The 18,338-nt window shown below is 46.2% G+C and overlaps 1 protein-coding gene across 1 annotated transcript in view; it reads left to right on the forward strand.

Annotated features, from left to right (window-relative positions):
- The window catches only part of DIPK2B (divergent protein kinase domain 2B), a 45,026-nt gene that overhangs the window by 5,731 nt on the left and 20,957 nt on the right, over window positions 1-18,338 (forward strand). The window contains exon 2 of the mRNA XM_072817243.1: window positions 2,926-3,190. Coding sequence (XP_072673344.1) covers window positions 2,926-3,190 — 265 coding nt within the window. The remainder of the gene's footprint in view (window positions 1-2,925; window positions 3,191-18,338) is intronic.

The following is an 18,338-nucleotide window of genomic DNA, read 5'->3' on the forward strand; positions in this document are numbered from 1 at the left end:
ATCATCCACACATGCACCCATCCATCCATTTACCAATTCATTCAGGCATCCATCCGTGCATTCTTCACTCTGCAGCCAGCCAGCCAGCCCTCCATGTATCCCTCCACTCACTTATCATTCATCTATACATCCAAATAACCATCCATCCATCCGTCTATTCATCCATCCAACTAAAATGCATCGAGCACTAACTTGGCACCAAGCAAGCTGCTAAGCACTGAGTGATCATGTTGAAGGAAGCCCAGTCCCAGCCTTGAGGAGTTTACTTTCCACCGGGAAAACAGTGATTACACTGGGAAGGTGGAAGGAAGTATCTCAGACAAAGGGATGGGCACATGACAAGGTGAGTGGAGGTTCAGAGGCCCAAAACGATGTGGCTTTAGCCGAGAATGATCAGTGGTTTGGTGAGAACAAAGCAAGATTATAAGGGGAGCAGCAGGAGATTGGCCCAGAAAGGACGCTGTGAACTGCTCTAAGTAGTGAGAGCTTTGGGGAAGACGCTAGATATTTTAAGGGTCTTGGCAGAGCTGAGGAATGGAGAAGAGGAAAGAGAGGTGAGAAATATTTAGGAAGGCATGTCTACAGACTGTTTGGATGTAAGCATGAGGAGCATGCATGAACAAAGAGTGTTCCATTCTCATTGCGACACTGTCACTCCCCCCACACCTCCACTCTGTCCTTCATGTTGAGGGGCTGTGGCCAATTGGACCACATGACCTTTTTGCTTGCTTCCACCTCTGGAAACTATGATACTTATTGTTCATCTCTCGAACTAACAAGGAGTTTGGCCAGCCTCACTTTGAACATGCCCATGATCTCAGTTCAGAAGGAATATTAGAATACTCTGTTTGGCAATTTTCCAAATTCTAGGATTTTAACATTTTAGTGAAAAAAGAGCAGGGTTCATTTTCTCACCGACACCTTTCTGCTCGATAAAGTAGGTAATCAAAGTTGTCAGCACACACATTTTTTTCCATTCAATACCATAAATTTATTACCACTTTGAGTCGGGGAGAAGTGGCCTGTAAATCTGTGTATTTGTGCTCAGTCAGTTTTTATGGGATGCCTTGAGCCACCTCTGAATGTGCACCAGGCATCCGTTACAGGTCACCTCTCATTTCAGACCCTGTTAGCAACCCCTAATAATGTTATCTGTTCCCCAAAATGAAGTCATAAAAAGGATGTCAGGGGACCAGGAAATGGCAAAGTGCTTGAAATTGCAAGCTCTGGAGACTTGAATGCCACTTCCTCCAATCTCTGGTTGTATGACTTTGGACAAATTACTTAACTTCTCTGTGCCTCAGTTTCCTCACCTGTATGGTTACGAATAGTACTGACTTCACCAGTTTGCTGCCAGGTTTAACTGAATACTACCCACGAAGCCTCGAGCAAAGTGACTGGTGTGCTTAAGTGTTTCATACACTCGTTGCTACGATCAGTATCTAAGAGAGCTACCTATTATAAATTCTCAGTCACAGGCCTTCCAGGGGGTTGAACCCCCATGAGCAAGAGCAGTTATAAGAAACAAGCAGACAGGTCTGCCTCAGGGTCCTCTGCCCTTCCTTAACCCCTCAGAGGGGAGGATCATTTCCATGAAAATGCCCTGAAATGGACTCACTGCTAGTTTATAATGATTCATCTTTTTAAATAGATTTGTGGCAATGTCTTTGAACAGAATTCTTTGGGCCTACTTCTACTGCACTTTGAATAGTACTGCTGCATTCTGGAAGGTGCTAATTGACAGTTTCTGCTGGAGTACCTTCTCTGAGAAGCTTGCAGTCTCTTAGAGTGAAGTGGTGTCATTTAAGTGAGAAAACAAACCAGTGGAGCCTTCAGGGCCAATCCAAATGCTAATTCTTCCAAAAGTCATGATCATGAGGTGGTCCCATAATGCCCAAAAATAAGAAGTTAAAGATTCTTCCTTAAATATAGAACACATCTTACTTAGAAGCTGAATTTTATTCATCAGGAAAGTAAACGTTACCTTACCAATCTTTCATACATAAATCAGAAGACTCCCCATTCTTCCCTAATGGAAATGTTGGCACGCAGCCAGAAGAATGGAGAAAAGGCTCAAGGTGGCGCCCAGAAGACCAGCAAGTGGTCATAGACCAGTGCTGCTCCCCTGGGGAGGATTAAGGACCGAGCAGGCTGTTGTGTGGAATTATACACCTCTTGGATCCCAGGGGGCTTTGAATTTGGTGACCATTTAGCAGCCACTGTTCCCTGTGACTTGGTTGGTACAGATGTCTTAAATCTTTGGACAGAAAGGAAAATTGATGGGGCTGTGTAGGGTGAAGTATGGAGAGGCAGAGCTCCGCCAGAAGCCTCTTCTCGAACTATGGTTCCAAGACCCAGCCATTTGAGGGTGGGCTGTTTCTAGAACCAGGGTAGAGAAGGGGAAAGATCATGGGCTCTGCTGACATAGGGCCCTGCGTTTGCCTCTCTGCTTGGCAACATATTGTTGGAGCTTAGGCAAGGTCCTTAAGCTTTATAGGCCTCAGTTTCTCCATCTGTAAAGTGGGGACAGGGTATGAGGAGAATCTAAGGTACCAGCATGTGTAAAGCTGCTGTCTGTACAAGGAGAAGAAGCCAGAAAGCCATGGCTAGCCCTGCTGTGCCAGCTGCATGACAAGGATCAAGTTTGTGTCTGGCTTGTATCTCCCTCACCTTTTGTGACATCAAAGGTTTACTTCCCTGAGTTTGGGGAAACAAAAATTGTCTTCTCTCCGAAAGAGTCTGGAACGCCCCAGGCTAAGGAGGAGAAATGGGACAGACGGGATGCTGTCCCCTGTCTCCTTGTCCCTCAAGGCTCTGCTGGCTCTGGCAGTACAGCTGGTCCCTCCTTGTCCGCCCCCCCCCACACACACACCCAGACTTCATCCCTCCAGCTCCAGCCAGATCCTAAAAGGGTTCTTCTTCCAGGTTTGACAGCTGGCTGGCCTCCCACCTCGAACTGCCTCCCGACTACTTGCCTTCTTACCCTGCAAATTACTCAGATGATTCCAAAACCTGGCGCCCTGTGGAGGTCTCCAGGCTGGTGAGCAAACAGCAAAGCGACATCTCAGACAGGAGAATCTGCGCCTCTGCGGCAGCCCCGAAGACCTGCAGCATCGAGCGCATCCTGCGGAAAACCGGGAGGTTCCAGAAGTGGCTGCAGGCCAAGCGCCTCACACCGGACCTGGTGCAGGTGAGTGTGCCGCCCAGGGCCGGAGACAAGGAGGCGGGGGTGGAGGGAGGTGTCTCTTCTCGTCTCACCAGCTCCAAGTAGGGAAAAACAGTCACCGTTTGTCTGCAGTGGGACCAAACAATGTCACGGAGCAGGGTGGCTTGTGACAAGACGGTAACTAGACGGCTTCGATGATAGGGACCCTTCCCCTTGTCACCCATCGGTCTCGGCAGCTATTCGGGAAACAGGTTCCTGCTGCTCCCTCTGTTCTCAGGAACTGATGGGAGGACCCTCCCCAACCCTCCCCCTGCCGGGGTTTTGGTTCACCTGCGGCCTTCTCGGGGGACCCTTGCCAACCTCCCAACTGTGTCCTCTCTTGGAAGCTCTCACATACACCCCGCGTCACCATCCAGAGAGCCCACTTGGAAAATCAGCTCCCTCATCAGTTTCCCAGCACGGAGAAGAACTAATCCTGAGTCATGGGAGAGGCGGCCTCTGATAATACAGCCCCCCCCTTCCCACCTGAGGGCTCCCACTCCCTCCCACGAGGAGGCGGCCTCCGGAACTTGAGCACATCACTGGTGCATCGTATCCTGCATTCATCCCCACTACCCCGGCTTCTTCCTCCAGACCAGCACAACCACCTACCTCCACACACACACCCCCGCTGGGCCCCTTCTGCTGAAGACGCCCCCTCAGAGGACTGGGGAGTGACTCATCTGCAACAGAAGTGGAAAGGAGAGGCTCACCCAGCCTCCCTGCCGTGACAAGGTTGGAGGGCTTGAACTGGCCCTCTGGGTGGGTGGGGGTGCTGAGGCTGCTTCTTGCACTCCCCAGGCCACAAGCCCCCTGCGCATGGACTTCTGAGCGCCCAGACCTTCCCTGGGCCTCTGCAAGATGAGGGGCACAGAGCAAAGATATCTCATCCATGTCACAGGGCCATCTGGCTTTGCTCTCAGGTGATGGGAAACTGCTTTGCCATCAGGAGGAATTGAGCTGCCGGTAACAGGGCTGCCATCTGACACCGAGCCTTCCAGTGGGAACCCTTTGCACTCTACCCTCTATGAATGTCTCGGCCATGGCGTGGGAGAGAATGAGCCAGGGGAAGTCACGCTGGGCCCAGGCCGGGGAGGTGGTGGCAGGATCCAACATACGGGTCTTGGAGTTGGTGCAGGAGACCTGAAGTGGAGGCCCAGGTGGAAAGAACCCCAGTGGGGGCTGCTCAACACTTGGCAGTGTCCAACAACACAGGGCAGATAACAAAGCCCTCGCCATGGTCCACACCGTAGGTGTGATCCCTCTGTCACCTCTCTTTGTGCATCTGCAGAATGACCCTCTGCACACTGGCCTCGGTACCTGCCACAGGCCATTTGCAGGCTGGCCGCAGCACAGGAAGAACCAATATGAGACCTTTTCTGCTTTGCCTCAAATATGTGCTCAGCAACAAATAGAAGTCCGCGGGAAGAGCAAAACAAGATACACAAGGAATTGTTTCAGAACCGCTTGAAAATCCCATCACCTCTTTCCGCCCCCATCATTATCAGGTCCCATGCCGAAGGACACAGTTCCCTGCAGACACTGGTTCTAGACGAGCTCTACTTGAGAGCTGGACAACATACCAAAGGACATCCTGGTGTTCAGGATATCCTTGAGATCCCACAGAAAGTGGCCGGCCTGACATGAGGCTTTGAAATCAGGAAGGCTCCCTCTTTCCTTCAGCTTCTAGAGATTTCCATAATAACAACACAGTGGGGATTATCCCAGCGGGCCTGGCAAGGCCAATGGCAACCTGCTCCATACATCTAGTGTCACCTACCATGATGAGTGGTACAGACCAAAGATCTCTGGGACCTGCCTAGACACTATGCCTGAGTCCCGGCTCCACCACTAAATTCTGTGGCAACACGAGGAAGAGCAGAGACCCAGGAAGACCCTCTGGTCAACAAGTTTCAACATTGTGCTTTATCTTGGGGACACAGAGATAAATCTGACACAAGCTCCACTTCCAAGAGCCTGTGGCCCACTAGCGAGGACAGGTCAGAGCACAAACCACCACAACGCAACATAGTGCATGTTATGATGACACTCGGTAAGGGAAGAAAGGACAACCTATTGATTGGGTCCTTCACTCATTAACCAGTTGACCCTGCATGCAAGCCCAGGACTTTCTCACTCTGCCCCGACGTCCCTCCACCCAAACTGGGTTGTGGGGAAGAGGGCTTGTGAACCATCCATAAGAGCCTCCCGGCTCTCCTATTCTTTGACGTGGTATGACTGCTTCACTTATTATCGAACAAATCCTGATGGTGCCTACTATCAGCAGGTGTTGTGCCGTGTGCCTTGATGTCCTATTTCTCCAAGGGTGGCAAATAGTGCCTGCTCTACCTGAGTCGGGCATCCTCACGATCTTACACAGAGGAAGATGCTTTAGAAGAAGCCCATCGCCACAGACATGCATGGCAACGTTATTGTAACAAGAGGAGCCCTTTCGTCGGTGTGTTGTGCTAAAATTTGCTCAACCGAATTTGTCCTCTCGCATGAACATGCAGCCAAAAAAGCTATCTTTCTTTCTGCCAGAAACAGATCCATTAACAACACCCCGTTAAGACACATCCAAAGCCACAACAATTTCACTTTTCTGCTGACTCAGCTTTTCATCCCCACCAGAGGTTTTTCCTTTCCTTATAAAACAAACAAACAAAAAACAACCGCAGAAAAATATCAGCATTTTATAAATGCTGAACAAACCCCATGTTTTCTCTATCTACCAAAGCCCAAGGTTATTGGCATCCCATTTGGCACCACCTCCTCCCTCTCTTATCCTCCTTTCCAGAGACACTTTGCCCTTAGGATTCCACAGAATGCCCTCGGTGTTCTGCAGCCTTTCCCTCCAAGGCCTCATCCCTCATCCAGGCAGCACCCAAACTCCTGCACTTCTCTTCTTAGCGAAAACTCGCCTCCCAGACAGTTTCAAATGGATCCATCATCACCAAAGGTGGTGGGGTTGGGGATAGGGGGTGGCGGCTAGGAACTCACCTACTCTTCCCAAGAGACTTGAAAAATGAGCGTTCAGGGACACCTGGGCAGCTCAGTGGTTGAGCGTCTGCCTTCGGCTCAGGTCATGATCCCAGGGTCTGGGATCAAGCCCCACATTGGGCTCCCCGCGGGAAGCCTGCTTCTCCCTCTGCCTGAGTCTCTGCCGCCCTCTCCATGTCTCTCCTGAATAAATAAATAAAATCTTAAAAAGAAAGAAAGAAAGAAAAGTGAGTGTTCAGGCAAAAACTTGAACCTTCACAGCAGCACTCTTCACAAGAGCCAATAGGTGGAAGCGACCCACACATCCCTCAACTGAGGCATGAATAAACAAAACATGTTATATCCATACAGTGGAATATTATTTGACCGTAAAAAAGAATGAGGTACTGCCTACTACAACATGGATGAGCCTGAGAACCATTAAGCTAAGTGAGGGGAGCCAGGTGCTAAAAGACAAATATTGGAGGATTCCATTTATAGGAAATATCTAGAAGAGGTAAATCCATAGATACAGAAAGCAGATTAGCGGTTGCCAGGAGCTGAGGGGGAGAATTAAGAGTGAATGTTTAATGGGTACCGGGTTTTTCTTTTGGGGGTGATGGAAAAATTCTGGAGTTAGAGAGTAGTGACAGTTGTACAACCTTGTGAGTATACAAAAAGCCATTGAATTACATAACCTTAAAATGGTTAGAATGGTCAATTGTATGGTATGTGAATTTCACCTCAACTTAAAAAATAAAAAAGGAAGAATAAGCCCCAAAGAAATTGCACCAATCCTGTGATTTCATTCCCTAGAAGACCCGAGACATGATGGGCAGCTAATCCAATAATTTAATTCATGCCAAGATGTGAACAGCTAATAGCATTTCACTGTTAGCCCTCCAAGAAACCATTTGTGTGTAAAGCCGATATGGTAATACTCGTACTCCTCCAGCCCCTGACTATCTTGCACCTTCCTGATACATCCCTGCATTCTTCTCCCCTGCCCACAAAATCCAGATGTGCCCCCCCCCCCTCCGACCAGAATCCTTCTTGGTGATGTTCTGAGCAAGTAGCCCATTTCTGGGTGATGGTTCATGATATCTGCCCGCCCCGGGAATTCTCTAGATCATGACTTGAATGGTGTTCTCTGATTTTCTCAAAAGCCACTTTCCGACAGGGATGTGAGCCAAGACCCTCCAGAGTGTGCGTCTGTGTGTGTGTGTGCTGGTGCATGTGTGGGGAAAGAGAGAGGGGCCATGAGAAACACAGATTCGCTCAGAGAACTGGCAAGGGAGAGAGAGAAACAGTCAAAGAAATGAAAGAAAATTTAAGACAGGGGACATGTGAACAGCATGGGGCCCTCAGAACCTTGACTATGAGTTCTGCTTCTGAATAAATAAAGTCAGCTTGGATGAAAAGCCCTAGTGGCCACCATCAGAGGCTGAGCCAGGGAGTCCGTGGCTTCCTCTCCTGCAGGACCAAGTGCTGCTTTGTATTAAGGACACTCTCGAAATAAGTCAGTCAGAGAAGGACAAACATTATATGGTCTCATTCATTTGGGGAATATAAAAAATAGTGAAAGGGAATAAAGGGTAAAGGAGAGAAAATGGGTGGGAAATATCAGAGAGGGTGACAGAACATGAGAGACTCCTAACTCTGGGAAACGAAGAAGGGGTGGTAGAAGGGGAGGTGGAAGGGGGATTGGGGTGACTGGGTGACGGGCACTGAGGGGGACACTTGACAGGATGACCACTGGATGATATGCTATATGTTGGCAAATCGAAATCAGAAGAAGAAGAAGAAGAAGAAGAAGAAGAAGAAGAAGAAGACGACACTCTCTTGAGCCAGGGAGGCAGCGAGGGACCAGAAATCAGCCAGAGGGTGAAACAATGCAGTGTGTGTGTGTGTGTGTGTGTGTGTGTGTGTGTGACTTATGCTAATAAAACCCTGACTTTCCTCCTAAAAACTACATTATTCTGATGGGAATACCCTACAGCCTAAATTACTAGCCCACAGATAGAAGCAGAGCCAAGAACACCACCCAGTTTATTACGATTGCTTGTTCGAAAAACCACAAAGAAGGCTTCCTCTGCTATTATGCCAAACGCAAAGAGGCAGCAACCCTCGGCGGTGCGTGGCTAATCGGAGGAAAACACATATCCCCCATCCCCTCAACTACCAGCTGCTTCTGACAATGTTCTAAACACAGACCCTATTTTTCCCTGGCGTGGGAACGGATTCCATGGACGGAAGGCCTTTTATCCCACTAGATGGCAGTAGAGAGTGTTCAGGCAGCTTCCTTCAAACAAGGATGGCTGGCAATTTTACTTCCTCTGCTTCGGTTTTGTTTTTGTTTTTAAGAAAGAATTTTAAAAATACAAATAAAAATAAATAAAATGAAGAAAAGAGAGAGATAATGAAAGGCAATAAGCAAATTAAGCAAAATGCACGTTGACCATTTAACCAGGATAGGGTTGTAGAGGTAAATACTTAACTAAATTTCATTTTTGCTTGAATTTAATTCAATAATACTTAAGAGGGTGTTTGCAGGACCTATGCTAGGCCCCAGGCCCACACCTAAGGGTGTGGAGACAAGGTCCCTGCACTCTGGGAGATGACACCCCGCTGGGGCAGGGACCCATTGTGATAGGAGACAGGGTATGATAATGTGTATGCATGAAGATGAAAATCTTGTATGAGAGTCACAGCTAGTTTTCAGACAATAAATATTTTAACCTCTCACAAGCTACCAGGTCAAGGACCCTTCTTCCAAAAAGCTACATTTGTTTTTAGTTTTTTTTGTGTGTTTTTTTTAAGAACATGTCCAGCTTGATGCTGGAAAAAGAAAAGCAGCTAATGGGTGGCCATTCCATTTTCATATTGATCTAATATGGGAGTCAACGAAGAAATGAGCATTAATGGAAAAGGAAATGTGAGCTACGGAAAGTGCCTGGCCAGTCCCACATAGGCCAGCATTCCCAGAACATCAGCACACACCCTCTGGCTAAACCGTCTTTGGAGATAAGAGGTCCTTCTAGGGTACACTGTGATCGTGAGTCCCTGCTCCCCATGACCCTTGGGAAGTAGTCACGGCGCTTTGTTCGTTGCCCATGGGAGTTTCAGGAGCCAACTGGAGCGAGATCACAGCCTGGATCTGAGCCCCGCCCAATCCACTTTCTCCTTCCAGTCACGGAAATTGGCAGTTGAAACAACGAGGACTTTGAATCATGGTATTTGTTGACGGTTACAACCACGAAGACTTCATCATCTCTGCATGTATGGAGAACACGAATTGTGATAGAGACTAAGCTATTAATTTCCAGGCCTCTGTTTCATCAGAGGCTCATAGAAAAGGGACGAACAGATTGCTCAGCCTGTCTCCTAAAATGAATCCTAAATTATTCCTGATGGACCATGAGTGAAAAGAAGACAGTGAGAGGTGTTCCCCACCGTGGTTGGGCAATTAAAGAGGCAAGAAAAGACTCCGGAAAGGTAGACGTGAGATGAGTCCCCAGAGGTTCCTTCCTGATGAGCTCAAATGCAGAATAGAGAAAGCCTGCAGCCCAGGCATAGCTGAAGGCTGGGCAGCCGTCAAGAGGGACCAGCCAAAGCAGGCTCTGCTATCACACGTGCTGAGCTTTCCCTGAACTTGGATGTTGGCCAGCCAAACCCGTTCTTAAATAAACCAAGCCTCCTTTGTTCTTGCTATGATTTCTTCCTTTGCTATTTCAGTATCCCTATTTTGTAATCTGCTAGAACAAATGCTTTTGCTTGGTTCAGAGGCCTGAGCATTGGCTGTGCCTCTGCATACATCCACATAATATGAAGTCCACAGAGGTTAAACTATATAGTCTATAACAGACATCTATAAGGACATTCATTCGAAAAAAAAAAAGAATGATGAAACTTATATATTGCTTGTGTTCTAGAAACAGTTTCTTGGACCACAAAACCTCTCACCAAATTTTAAAAAGTAGAAATACCACAGACCACTTTCTCTGATTAAAAGGCAATAGCATTAGACAGTAACGGTAATCAAACAAGAGAGGAGAAAAAAGAACCCTACCAAAGTCTGGAATTTGCTTTTGAGCCACAAAGCAAATAACTGAAATTGTAATTGTATCAAGAAAAGAACAATAACAAGAACTCTGTATACCCCCAATCTATGATTTAACCTTTGCCAAATCACTACTCGGAGGGAAACTGGAAGCCAGTCCAGTGTCGTATTAGGCGGCTGTCAGTACAAGTCTGGTCATTGATATGGAGAAATAATACACAAAAAGGTATAAAAGTGAGGAATGAATGTCACTGCGGTCCTGACTCAGGGCCACCTATTGTTTCACCTAACAATAAAAAAATGTCCAGTTTTGCTAGCCCTTTTCCCTAAGGGTCTTCCATTCTATGGAAGACTTGATTTGTAAGCCTTTTCAGTGAATTAAGTGCAAAATAAATGTATTTATCCCTGATTTATATATTATACGGCAAACCACAGAGCAATGTAGCAACCTGTGAAACATCAAGATAGATTTCTACCCACTGAACCATACATGTGTCATAGACTCTTGGAGTTGAATAAACTTGAAAGCTTACCAATGGAAACTCTCGAAATATTTGCATCCTTCATCTTACCATACAAAAAGGGGAACTCACCACCTTCAGAAGATAGCCTATTCCTTCTTTGAACAGAAAAAATCATCAGAAAGTTCATCTCAAATCTGGCTTCTTGTAGCTTTCACTCATTTAAATTATTAAATTCTTTTTACTCCTTGGCATTGCGTATGACATTTCCCCCTCCCATATGTTTGCCCCCTCGATTCTGGCTTCCTAGTCTAGGTAATCCCCAATTCCCTTTTCCATCCAGGTCATTCCTCTCAAATCAATGCATATTAAACATTGTGGCAGCTAAAACCCTTGCTACAGCCAGATTTTAGTTTTCAAGAACAGAGCCTTTTATTTATTCTGTTAAATATGATCTTCTTTTAAATCCATTACTCTAAGAGCCTGTCATCTTGATTCTGTTCCTTATTGTAGTCACTATCTTCCCAACTACATATCACCATCTTGTGTTGATGAACACAATTTTTATCTAGGTCCTAGTCATAAATAAAAATGTTAAACAGAACAGGGAGAAAGAGAAAGTATTCTTTCTCTATGGGGATTAATCTGTTAAGTCTCATTACTGTTGAATGCCTCACTAAAGTCTATATATTCCATTTCTCAAATTAAAAATCAAATAATCAAGTCAGAGAAAAAAAGTGAAGTTAGTTTAAAATGATTTGATTAAATCAATCTTATATCGTAAAAGATAGCTATTTTCAAAGGTTTTAAATCAAAGGAGAAATTATATACTTAAATGCAAAGATCTTAAGTGTACAGCTAGGTAAAGTTTCGCATGTGTTCACCCATGTAACCATGATCCACATCAAGATCGTGAACATTTCCAACCCCTCAGAAGGCTCTTTCATGTCACCTCCCTAAAAAGAGCCCCCGCCAAAGGTAACCAACGGTTCTATTTTCTTGAGACTTTCCCGGGTTTAGCACTGAAAGACCCACATCCCAGGAAACCTCTCAATCCCAAGCAAAGTGGAACCATTGATCACCCTATCCGCTCCAATGGTAGCCACTGTTCTGACTTAAATCACCATGAATTAGTTTTGCCTGGTTTTAAACTTCATTTAAATGAAATAGCACGGTATATACTCAGCATGGTGTCATGCTAATTATCCATGTTGTTGCATGAATCAGTAGTTGGGGGGTTTTTCATCACAGTATAATATTCCGCTGTGTGATGATGTCACTATTCATTCCACTGTTGATGAACATTTGGGTTGTATTTATCTTGGGCGATTGCAAATGAAAGCTGCTACAAACATTCTTATATATGTCAATTGGCGAACATAAACAGACTTATGGAAGTAAAGTATCATGCTGATGATAGCATGTACATAGGGACTCATTTTAGTAGATATTGCCGGTTTTCCAAAGTAGTTGTACTGATTTCCTCCTATAAGCAAAGAAAGAAGGAGTTCCATTGTTCCACATTTCCATCAACACTTAAAATCATTAGCTTTTCTTTTCTTGTCCTCCTGGTGGATGTCTGGCAGTAATTCATTGTATGATTTGAATTGGTATTTTTCTCAAGACTAATAATATAGAGACTCTCTTCACATACTTTTTGGCTGCTTTGGTTTCATCTTTTGTAAAATGCTGAGTTAACTTGTCCATTTTTTTACTGGGTCATCTGCCTTTCTTACTGTTTGTAAAAGTTACATTTATATTCTAAGTTAAGAGCTCTTTGTTGGATATATGTCATATTACAAATGTCTTTTCCCAATCCACACCTTGGCATTTCACTTTTCACTCTCTTGTTTTTTTAAAGAATTTTATTTATTTATTTATTCATTCATTCATTCATTCATTCATTCATGAAAGACACACAGAGAGAGAAGCAGAGACCTAGGCAGAGAGAGAAGCAGGCTCCATGCAGGAAGCCTGATGTGGGACTCGATCCCGGGACTCCAGGATCACACCCTGGGCCAAAGGCAGGCGCACAACCACTAAGCCACCCAGGTGCCCCCCTTTTCACTCTCTTAATAGTATCTTTTGATGAACTGAAATTCTTCATTTCAATGTAGTCCATTTATTCACTGTTTAAGATTAATGGCTTTAGTGTCCTGATTATCCCATGGTCATAAAAATATTCCTTTGTTTACTTCTAGAAGCTTCCATGAATTATCTCTCATACATAGCCCACTAATCATATGCTCTGATGTGCCCAGTTTGGTGTTAAATCCAATCAGTAAGTTCTTAATTTCGGATACTGTCTTTTGTATTTCTAAATGTAATCTGTTTTTTTTAAATAGATTCCAATTCTCTGTTGAAATTCTCTCTTAATTTTTCCTCTTTTCCCTTAAAAATCTTAATCCAAGTTACTTTGACTTCCATACTTGCTAACTCTGGATTATCTCTTCTTCTCCTTCTGCTTCTGCTGGTTGTTTTCCTTTTTCTTGATAGCCAATTAGTTTTTCTTGCTTCTTCACATTTTTTTGGTTAATTTTTTATTGTACACTGGATTTTAAGGATAATACATGGTAGAGGTTCTGAAATACATTATCTTCCTCTAAAGATTGCTTTCATTCTACCAGCCAATTACATTGCTCACAGATTACCAAAATCCAGCGTTTCCCAATCTCAGAGCTATGAACATTTTGGGTCAGATTATTCTTTGTTGGGAGGATGAAGGTGAGGCTGTCCTGTGCATTGTAAGATGGTTAGCGGCATCCTTGGGCCCCACCCACTAAACACCAGTAGCATCACAACCTCCAATTGTGACAATTCAAAATGTCTCCGGCTGTTGCAAATCATCTCGTATGGAGCAAAATTGCCCCCCCCCCCCCCGCCCCAGTTGAGAACCACTGCCTTAATCCTGTTGAGGCTTGGTATTAGACTTTGTTCATGTAGATCTTCAGTGCTGCTCTTACTCCTGGGACATGGTCCTTGCTGGTAGGACATGATCCTTACTACTGGAGTGTGGACTTTCTGAGGTCCCATTCAAAGCCCAGCGTGCTAAGATGTCTGGCTCAGGCTCCGGCCTCCATCTTGCCAGCAGTATGCAGCCTCTGAAATCTCTTTTCAGGAATACAGCCTTCTACTGTGGGTCTCTGCTACGCCTGGAGTCCCACTTGCTTCCATGCAGCTTAGGAGTTGGCAAAAGACTTGACAGGCACTTTTACATGTATTTGAGGGGCTCCTTCTCTGTAGCTCTCTCCTTGATAGGACCCTGCCTCCAAATACCAGCTACTCTGGAAGCCCCATAGTGTTTCCTTTACCCAGCAAGACTTTGCGCTGCAGCTTGGAAAATGCCCTTGAGGGATAAATAGTATGAATATGGGGCTTGGCTCATGTGCATTCTTTTTCTCAACAACCATTGCCCTGTGCTGGTCGTGGTCCAATGCCCACAAACCGTAATTCTATGTATTTCATCCAGGTTTTAGAGCTATTTTATGACAGAGAGATAAATCTGATAGCAATTGCTCTGCCATGGCCAGAACTAGGAATCTCAGAATAATCTACTTTCCAGGAGACAAAAAAAAACTGGTCCCGTTGCACTCATATTATCCAAATACTAAATACAGCTATTAAAGCCATCTTTCCGGCTTTTGAGAATCTCACCTTACTCTTAAAGGATTCGGCATTTTGGATACTATTTCAAGGCTGAAGGAAGTGCAGGGAATTCCTGTGGCTCACAGCCTGGCAAAAATGCGAGGAACCAAGCCTGGTGTGAGAGACAGAGAAGAACGCGACTTAATAACACACTTACAGCAGAGCAGAAAGACACTTTCTCCAGAGTACATGGCCTTGGTTTCTGTTCTTCTGGTCTTTGCTTCTCCGATCAGCAAGGTGCTGCTTGAGGGCAGGGACTGCTTCTTATTCATCAGTGTCTTCCCTCACAGGTGTCTGACATGGAGTAAACACCTCACAAATATTTGGGAAATGAAGAAGTGATAGAATGAGTGCAAGGATGGGACATCATTCATCACTCACTGTTCATGGCTTCTGGGTGACTCTCAATCCCTACCAGTGCTAACTACCTGGGCAGCTCTGGAGGCCATTGGATTTCAGAGTCTCTGAAAGTCCTGACTTTCCCCAAAAGAACATTGTTACTGGCTTGACCCAGGTGTTAACAAGTCTGAAAGCATCATGGTTCCCGCTCCTTGGAATATGACTCTTTTCTTTAAAAAAAAAAAAAATTTATTTACTCATGAGAGACACAGAGAGACAGAGACATAGGCAGAGGGAGAAGCAGGCTCCCCAAGGGGAGCCTAATGCAGGACTCGATCCCAGGACCCTGGGATCACGACCTGATCTGAAAGCAAATGCTCAACCATGAGCTACTCAGGTGCCCCCGAATATGACTCTTGATACAAAAGATATCTAACGGATTCGAGTGAGGAGGGATGGTGACGCAGTCATCCATTAACATTCTCTAGAGCTTTATCTCGCCACTGTTACCTTGGAAAAGAGACAACTAAAGCATTTTGATCCAGGGCAGGGGAGGAAGAAGTAGATGGAGAGCCTCTTGCTCAGAAGAAGAAGGGGTGACTCCTCCAAGGGGGTTGCCTGATAAACTGGGCCAAGCACTTCTGAGGACCGTACTTCAAAGGGAAAGTGAGGCACCAAAAGACCAATTGCCCTCCCATCACTATTTCTCCTGGGGTCAGCAGTGCCTCTCTATCGAGAGGTTCTGGGAAGGTCAGTGGTCCAGGGTGACCTTGCATCTAGGGGCCCCCAAAATGGCACTGGATGTGGTAGAGACCTTTTGCCCACCATCATTCAGATTCAGCAGGTGCTCATTTACATGTGGTACTTTCCAATTCTGGTGACGAGACAGCAGAAGCACATATGCTTTTGGTAGGGAGTGGAGTTTCTAAAACATAAATGACTTTTTTGTATTAACCAACAAATACAACTACCTTCTAGTATTTTGAAATTGGTGTCTTCTTTTCATCCTAAAACGACAGTCCTTTGCGAGGGCTCTGGGTCTAGGGAACTCTATATATGAAGCCACCTGATTTTTATATGGCCACATGGCTGCAGTGATATGGGAAAAGTCACAGGGCTCACCCCATTCTTAACATTCATTGTTTTGGGGTCCATCTGATCTCTCTGTCCTCCCTGAAGTCCCTGTAGTGAACAATCTGTGGCCTCCCCTTTTAGTTACATGTTTAAACTTAATACCTCAAGCCCTCGAGGCTCTGGAGGCCATCTTGCCTGAGCACATTTTCCCACAGGAAGTCCCCGTGACAGATCTTCCCTCTGCGTAGACCTCCCAGCTGTGCACAGAGAAGTCTTCCAACCAAGTCCTTCTACACAGAACCCTCGGCACTTCCCCGTCCACTGATGTGGCAGGGCACCACTTCTGGCCTGCTTCAGAGAGCCCTGTGACCTGCCTCCTCTTCCCCACCTGTGCTTTCCGAGACACATCCTCACCCCGGCCACCTGCCACCACCAATCCACTCCTCCCCCGCCCCCTCCAAAAAAAACCCAGGTCCCCTTCCTGTTCCATTTTTAAATTTTATTTTTAACCATCAAAGTAACATATATTCATTATAAAAAAAATGTCTAAAGTCTCTATATTTGAAAACCCATAAGCCCCTCCCCGCCTCTGGTTATCTCTCAAATAAAAATGTCTTTAAAAAATAATAAAAGAATTAAACCCATAAGGAGATAAAGGGGGAAAAAAATCACTTACGACCTACTGCCCTCCCGGAGGCAACCACGGCAAACACATTAGAGCTCTTCCTTCTAGTCTCTTTTCTAGCCGTATTAACTTAATTAAAAATAAGTTGGGGTGACAAAACATGAGAGACACTTAACTCTGGGAAATGAACAAGGGGTAGTGGAAGGGGAGGTGGGCAGGGGGTTGGGGTGACTGGGTGATAGGCACTGAGGGGGACATTTGGCGGGATGAACACTGGGTGTTATGCTATATGTTGGCAAATTGAACTCTAATAAAAAAATAAGTTGGAAGAATTATAAGGTGAATAAGTCGAATTTAACCATATGAAAAATTCAATATATGTAATGTTGCTCGTTCCTCTGTCACTTAGTATAGCATCACGTATTCTCCCCTATGTCATTAGCGAAGAGAAAAGTTGCCATGAGAGACACAAAGAAAGGCCAAGGTGACAAGGCAGCTTTGTCAGGTGTCACTTTGGCTGGGCTGAGCTACATTTCCCAGAATTCCCTTTCCTGTTAGCTTCCATTTCCAGGAGGCTACAGAAAGATTTCACTGGGAGTTACGGAGGGCAGAAGGGAAGCAGCGACCACGTTGTAGCTCCCACACAGCGTGCCCTCTGCTGGCTCCCCTTGCCCAGGTGAGGCTGCAGCTGGGCCTGTGGCTGTTCTCTCTTCCTCCCTGGAGCCTCGTTCAGCTTCTCTGACTCCTGGGCTACCTTTCACTCCACACCAAAGGACCCGGGCTTCTGCAGGTCACCATAACATCAAGCTCAAGGGCAATAAGATCTGACAAGGGTTGCAGTCCATCCTCGTGGGCTCCAGTCTGTGCCTGTGGGTACAGCCTTGTCCTTGGTCTTCCCTCGCCTTGCCTTCCCTGTTCTTGTCTGCCCTCCCAACAGCCTGCCTGTGGACTTCATCACAGAGGGGCTGGTGAGAAGAAGCCTGGCAGCCCCTCCCCCCAGGCAAGCACAAGGCTACTTTGAAGGTTTTCCTGACAACCTGGACTCTGTCTGACCTTCCCTGGACCACAGGACCTTTGCACAGCAGCTCCTACGGAAGGTTCTGCAAGCTTACGTGCACAACTGAGTTGTCAGAAGCACTGGCGTCCTTCTTCTGATTAAACAAGAAAGGTGGGGGTTGGGGAGCCCAGCAGCCCATAACATGAAATGGCCCAGTGGAGAATTATGACCGGCCTTGGCATACCTGATTCAAAATGACAGACCTTGAAATCACGTGTCCCGTCCCTCCCAACTATCGGCTCAATTGCCTGCCACAAAGATTATTCCATCTGCCACAGTGAAAATCTTGGAGTAGCTCACAAATTCCGCAATGGCAAGGCTGGGCGCCCCAGAATGGCAGAAGATGGAGGAGAAGGTGGGAAGAGAGAAAGAAAGAGACTCCAGCAGGAGGACGAAACGAGCCACCCCTCCCATAGGCACGGTCATCCAAGACGTTGGCTACCCCCATGGGAGAGAGGCCGTGACTGCTACCCAGTGAGCTCTGGCTGCCGGAGTTTTGACAGCAAGGAGCACAGGGCGGCAAGGAAAGGAGTGGCCCTGACCACAGCTTCTGCTCACACAGCTCCCATAAGTGACACTGTGGGGGATTCAGCGAAGGTGGTCACCTGCGCAACCACAGCAGATGCACGTCTTCTGAAAGCAAACAGCCACTTGGAACTTATTCAGGGATCAGAAGTTTCAGGGATCAGAAACCACGTGGCAACAATGAAAGTTAAAGGGGGGATGGTGTGGTGCTGGAAGTCCATCCATCTGGACCTTATGGAAACCAGGAGGTCCTAAGGCACCTACTCAGCCCATCTCCGCCTGCGGGGCGGCATTGTTGCTCAGCCTTGTTTTTTTCTGGATGTCTGCCCCATCACCGTCTCGGCGGGCCGGATCTCCCTGTGCGGTCA

Source organism: Canis lupus, chromosome X (genome assembly GCF_048164855.1).
Source record: "Canis lupus baileyi chromosome X, mCanLup2.hap1, whole genome shotgun sequence".
NCBI classification, from domain to species: domain Eukaryota; kingdom Metazoa; phylum Chordata; class Mammalia; order Carnivora; family Canidae; genus Canis; species Canis lupus.